Source organism: Grampus griseus (assembly GCF_964374135.1).
Source record: "Grampus griseus genome assembly, chromosome: 1".
In the NCBI taxonomy this organism is placed as follows: domain Eukaryota; kingdom Metazoa; phylum Chordata; class Mammalia; order Artiodactyla; family Delphinidae; genus Grampus; species Grampus griseus.
Window position 1 is genome coordinate 786778 of NC_139017.1, and position 6458 is coordinate 793235.

The 6458-nt window shown below is 65.8% G+C and overlaps 1 protein-coding gene across 1 annotated transcript in view; it reads right to left on the reverse strand.

Moving 5' to 3' along the window:
- The window catches only part of LGR6 (leucine rich repeat containing G protein-coupled receptor 6), a gene marked incomplete at both ends in the record, with an annotated part of 100266 nt that extends 95814 nt beyond the window's left edge, over positions 1-4452 (reverse strand). Inside the window, one exon of the mRNA XM_082647204.1 lies at positions 4253-4452. Coding sequence (XP_082503330.1) covers positions 4253-4452 — 200 coding nt within the window. The remainder of the gene's footprint in view (positions 1-4252) is intronic.
- Positions 4453-6458: the final 2006 nt, after the last annotated feature.

Below are 6458 nucleotides of genomic sequence, written 5' to 3' on the forward strand. Positions count from 1 at the left end.
TGTCCCGTGGCTCCTCCTACCGCCCTTCCCAGTGAATGCTGTCGGCGTTTCCATTCTCAACATGAAGAAAGAGAAGCATTGGAGTGAGTGAGTAGCGGCCAGAGGACGCACAGCCCATAAACCGAAGTGCTAAGACTGGAGCCCAGGGCTTGGGCAGGGCCTCCCCGTCGGGCACGCAGCACCGCGCCCGCCCTGCCTGCTGCCTGGTGGGCACGGTCCACGCGGAAGCCGTCGGGTCGAGCCCTCGGAAAGGGAGAGGCGGGGCCGGCTGGGCGGGCCGGGCGACTTTGCTCTGAGCCGGGCTTTCTTCTCCTCTGCCCGCCGCCCACCCGCTGAGCCCACACCGCTGTTGCTGGAGCCCAGAGGTTTCCTTTTTCTTTCGCCCGGGGCTGCTTCCTGCCTTTCTTTTGAACTGGGGTGTTGGCTCCCCGACACGCTCGCCCTCCTCCAGCGACCCCCCCACCGGGCCTGCCCCGTGATGGGCCAACTCCGCCCCCCACCCCGGCTCTGCTTCATAGAAAGGCTGGCACCCAGTCCCTAGGGGACCCTCCTCCTGGAGCGGCTCCCCGCTCTCCCCGGGGGAGGTCCTGCGCCAGGACAGGAGGCTCAGAGCCGATCTCTCCTGCGTCTCCAGCCCTGTTTCTCAACAAAACCTGTGCGCATTGTGGTCTGGAAATGTTCTGGCACGGGCTGAGGGTTAGAACTCAAACCCTGAGTTTGTGGGGTGGGGAGAAGCTCAGGCTCTTAGAATCTTTTAGAAAAGGCCACGGAGGCCTGGCCCGGAAAGGGCGGCCTCCGAGGTCCAGAATGAGAAGAGGCCCATGGATCTCCCAGACGCAGCCCGCAAGGCCGCTATCCTCCCTGGAGCCACACGTTTCTCTGCTTCTTCAGACGACAGGCCCTGCAGGGACCAGCCGCTGCGCTGGGGAGCGGGCTGGGGTATCCCACCCGCTGCTGCCTCACCCCCCTCAAAGCTCTGCGTCCGCACCGGCCAGGAGAAAACTAAAGTCTCCAGGCCCCAGAGGGCTCCTCTCGGCTCCCCGCAGCCACTCTCTCCTCTCTCATCCCCCAACACACAGACGCGCCCAGCCCGCACTTCCTCCTCCAGGAAGACCTCCCTGACTAACACTTCTTGGCCCCAGTCACCCTAATAACAACACCACTAACACTGGGCTCTTCCCAAGGGCCGGACACTGTGCCAAACCCTTTACAAACGTCGCCTCAGTGAATTCAGACAACAGCCCTGTGAGGCAGGCATGAGCTCCATTTACAGATGAGGAAACTGGCCCAGGTCACCAGCTTGTGAGGACTGCGGTCCTGCTCTGCCGTGACCGGCACCTGTGCTGGGACCCCCGCTCTCCCCAGCGCCCTGCCTCCGTCTCATCACCCTCAGGCGGCGATGAGTAGGATGGAAACTACCCAGAACCTACACACACGTTGCGTCTGACCTTTCATCGAGGTCAGCAGTCGTCACAGCAGCCTTACAGGGAGTAAGGTCCCAAGGAGGCAGTAAGCTGCCTGACGGCGGTTGCGGAGCGGGGGGCCCCCTTCGTCCCGGCGGCAGAAGGTGATGGAAATGGGTGCTGAGGGGTCAGTGCAAGCGAACGAGCCTCAGGCCTTCTACAAGCAGCTCGGCCCCCCACTTGCTTCCTGTCTCTGCTCAACTCTGGGGGCAAAGGAGGGACTCAGAATACTACCCAGATTCTCCAAGTCAGGGACAGCCCCGGGTATTGCCAACAACACGTGTATATCTCTGTCCCCTCGCTGTGCGGACGTGGGACGGGATAGAGCAAGGGCCGCCCCACCTTCCGGGTGCCCCAGAGCCGGGGGTCCGTGTCTCCCAGGTGAGTTCCGGGGAGGACATCCAAACCCTCATGAGTCCCCACGAGCCTCACTGAGACCATGGGTTGGAGAGACGCCAAGGGCCTGTGGGTGTTGGCGTCGGTCCCTTCAACCCAATCAGCCGGGCGTCCGACCCTGAGGGAGCGTCGTCTTTGCAGGTGAGGGCAGAGCAGAGACGCAGTGGGACCAAGAGAGCGGGGCAGCGGTGGGCAGCTCTTTGCACGGGCTGGGTGTCTCCTGGAGCCCCGAGTTCCCTGGTGCCCCCTACGGCTCCGTCCCTGGCACCTTCTGAAGGTCTTCAAGGGCGCCCTCTGACCGGCCACCCCCTGTACATCCACGTGTTCTCATCTGACCTTTCACCTTCTCCTCCACGTCCTCCCACCCCATCCCCAGTGTTCACAGCTGGCTGGACCCCGAGCCCCACCCGGAGCAGCCAGGCACTGACTGAGGCCAGCACCCCGCGGTCGCCTCCCCTCGTCCCGCCACAGCCTGTTCCCTTGGGCTCTGCGCTCACCCCGGGTGCCATTTCCTCCCGCGTGAGGGTTCAGCACTGCTCGTATGTGCCAGGCACTGTGCCGGGGAGTTTACATGACACGTGGCCTCACTTAGCCTGCCCACCACCCACTTGTCCCCACGTACAGACGCAGACCCCGAGGCTCAGAGGACTCGGGTGACCCCGTCAGGGGCAGAGCTAGGAAGGGGCCAGGGCTTGGGTGCCCCAGACGAGAGGCCCTGCGGGCCCCAGCAGCCAATGAAAGTGTGGGCCGTCCTCGGCTGGAGCTGGGCCACTTGCGGCTGGACTGCCGTATCCTCACTTTGCTGAGGAGGGAAGGGGGCGGCCCTCACGCCCACCCTTCCACGGTGCGTTTGTGCCTGGGCCACTCTCCAGAGAGGCAGAGAAAGGAGGCCCACCGCCCTGCAGAGACACTCCACTCACCACCCAGACAAGACCCTGCGCGGCCAAGGGGGACCCTGCGTCTTCCCCTCCCTCCAACATTCCAGGGCCTGCTGCTGAGGTCCCCAGGCCACGTGGGACCCTCCCTCCTACCCTGGGATGCACAGGCTGAGTCCTGGGAGAGAGGGGCTTTCTCAGGCCCCAGGGAGACCCAGGGTCGGCTCAGAAAACCCCAAATGCAGACATGACAGTGCCAGGGGAACAGCGACGAGACGGTAGGGGCAACCCTCCAGCAGCGTGGATTCTGACGGCGACACTGTCGTCTTTTCCCCAAGTCCTCCTGAGGAAGGATGGGTCTGGGGAAGGAGGTGGGACCAGTGAGCCCCTCAGCCTGGAAAAGGGAACTTTCTCCTGCTTCCCCAGAGAAAGGCTCCACAGAAGTCATTTCCAAATTCTTTTCAGCCACAGAACCCTGTCTTCAAATGAGACAACGTCCTACCCACTTCACCCACACACATGTAAAACGGCTGAAGGGGAGCTGCCCTGGTCCCGTTTAGTTCAACAAATACTTGCCTGACTCTACAAACGAGCTCCTGTTTCCTCAGAGCCCCCAGACCCTGCAGCCCAAAGCCACAGAGCTCCGGGACAGATGGCCCAGACCCTCCTCCTCCGAGAAGAGGTCATGGAGGCCCAGGCAGGGCTGAGCCAGGAAGCCTTCCTCTCCCCAGAGCAGGGGGGAGGCAGGTGGTCTGGAGTGTGCGCTCACTCCCTCCTCCCGCCCAGGTGGCCAGGCCAGAGCCCCCAGCCCTCAAGCCCTGAGGGGCAGCTGCCCCCAGTGGGGTCCACTTCACACACCATCTCACCCCAACTCAGACTCTAAAAACAGCTCTTTGGTTTTCAGCTTGGCACTGCCCACAAATTAGTGTCTCCAACGCGGCCTCTTGGGACGTGACTTCAGGGAGGCCCCTGGGGAGCCAGAGGCCTCAGTGGAGGGAGATGGAGCCAGCAGGGACGTCTTGGAGGAGACGAGGGTGGCTTAGTCCCCTCTCCTGGCTTCTGGGACCCCCACCAAGGCCACCCAGCTCAAGTGACTGCTCTGCTCTCCTTGCCCCGGCTGGGGACAATCTTTCCCCCCACGGGGCCCCTCCCCTCTCCTCCACTGAGCCCCGGCCACCGTCCTGGGCGCTGCTCTGCAGGAGAAGAAACCGGCAAGAGGAGAAGGGGCGGCAGTCTGGGCCCCTCTGCTCAGGGCCCGGAGACCCATCTCTCACCTAGCCTGGGCTCGCGCCATTAGGCCCCGAGACAGGGGCCAACTGGGAACCGGTCAGGGAAGCCCGACCTCACCACTCGCCTGGCCTTCAGCCTGGGACTGTTCTCCCCGCCACGGCCCCACAGTCCAGGACAGGGCAGGAGATGCCTGGGCCTCAGGGCTCCAGCTGCACAGGTGCCCCAGACTGAGGCCGGCCCGGTCAGCGCGCAGCCAGGCGTGCTCAGGGAGAAGCGCGTGGTACTCACAGGTAAGCCGTCAGGGGGTCCAGGTCCCCCGGCACCGCGGAGAGCCCGCGCTCAGAGCAGTCGGCCGACAGCATGATGCCGTCCTCGTGGCAGCGGCAGGGGGCCGGGCAGGCGGGCCGCGGGCCAGGCTGGGGGGCACACGGGGAGGCGCAGAGCGCGGCGCAGAGCCAGAGGGCGCGGAGCCCGGGTGCGCTGGGCATCGCGGCGGCCAGGAGGGCGGCGGGCACCGGTGGCGCACAGTCAGAGAGGAGCAGGCATCGCTGCGCGGTCTTCACTCCTGGGTTTCACGGGTTGGGCTTGGCAGGGGAGGGCGGAGCCAGGGAACTTTCTCGCCTCTCGCTCCCCTTCCCTCCTTCCCTCCGAGCTGGCAGGAATTTCATCCAGGAAAGAAAAAAGCAAACAACCCGGAGAGCGGAGAGCGGGTCCTGCAGGCGTTTGGGCTGCGGGCTCAGGACCCCGTGCCAGAGCGGACAGCCTCGGGGCCACAGGGGATCGGAGGAGGGCCCCGGAAGCACCTTGTTTGTTCGAGGTCACCCACTTGGGGGGGGAGCAGCCCCAGAAGTACAACTCGGGGTCACCCGCCGCATCCTGGCTCCTGGGGAGGGGAGCGAGGGGTTGTCTCGCCAGGTGGGCCGTGAAGGGCCGGAGCCGCGGGGCGGGTGGAGGTCGGGTGGCTACAAGAGGAGACTTCCAGCCGAGCCCCAGGCCCCCCACTAGAGAAGGTGTGACGTCCACTCACAAAGCGTCTTGCACGCGGCCCCAGTCAGGTGGGAGCCCGGGAGCCCTGGACCCTGCTCCCGCGATGGAGCCAGGCGCCCGGCTGGGGGACGCGCCCACCTGGCGGTCCGGGCCGGCCTGAGTCGGCAGTCTGGCGCCACCTGGAGGCCAGTCCGGCAGCTGCAGCTCCACCAGCCTGAGGCTGGAAGGGCCAGGCGGGAGGCTTGAGGGCGAGAGACGGTGGCGGAAGCGGGGCTCATCCCGGCGCCGGGCCAAGCCCAGGGTGGAGCGAGAGCCGGCCGCGTCTCCTGACCTTACTCTCCCCACACGGTCCATCCTGAGTGTACAGCGGCAGCCTGAAAGCCTCAGGGCAGCCAGTGGCCCTTCATCCAGGACCGTCACCCCCCCACGGCCACTCATCACCCCCCTCCCATTCTCTGTTATTGCTCTCACCTCCTGGGCCCCAGGGGCTGCACGGCTGGGCCAGGAAGGCGGAAATCAAACCAACCGTTGGCCTCTGGGGTGTGGGGCTCGGCCCTGACGTAGATGAGCCCCCAGGAAGGCCTGGGTGGTCCTTGTGCACGGAGGGCCGGAGAGACCACAGGGGTGCTGGCCACTCGGCCGTGTTCCCGGCCTCACTCCCCACTCGCTGCGGCCCTCCTGCTCCTTTGCAGCTCTGGTGTGGGGGCCCTGCTGCCCCCTCAGCATGGCGGGGCCCGGGCCCAGTGCGAGGCTCCAGCCCGCCTACTGGAGGGTCGTCATGGGCCAACCCCGACTCCTGGGAACGAGTGTGCAGAGGGTGTGACCCAGCCCAGGGAGGCCCAGGTGAGCGGGGAGGCTGCCCTGCTCCAGCTTCTGCTGCACAGGCCGCGAGGGACCTCCCGGCCTCTGACCCCTCGCCTTCCACGAGGAGCTCGGGGCGGCCAAGGAGAGCCCTGCCCCTCCCCGATTCGGGGTCTGACTCCTTTCGGGGCGTCCTGCTCTGGTTTGTGCAGGCTTTCTGTGTCCCCCAGGCCCTCTACCGGGAGCAGCTGGGGCCCCGCCGCTGGCGCCAGCCGTCCAGGGCCTCCTGGTTGATGAGGGGACGGATGGGACCTGGTGAGGCCACAGGTGATGGTGTCGCCACGGTGAGCACTCCTGCTCTCCTTTCTGCTTCTCCTCCTGGTTTTCCCTCCCCAGACTCCCGCACTGTGGTGGAGCAAAGGAGGCAGAGAAAACTCAGCCCCCCCGCGCCTGCCGCTGGCGTCGGTCCTGCTGTGCACAGGGCAGCAGCTGTGCCGCCTCGCCCCGAGTAACCTGCTCTGAATCCAGGGCCGCCCCCCGGACACTAGAAACTAGATCTGAGGAACAGGGAAACTGGAGGGCGGGGCTGGGGGCTGCCCCGCGAAAGCCACCCACCAGGCCCCCCCAGCCCCGCTCCTGTTTCCCACCAGGCCCTGGCATGGATGGACAGAACGCACTCGGCCTCTGGCTTGACCACATGCCTTAT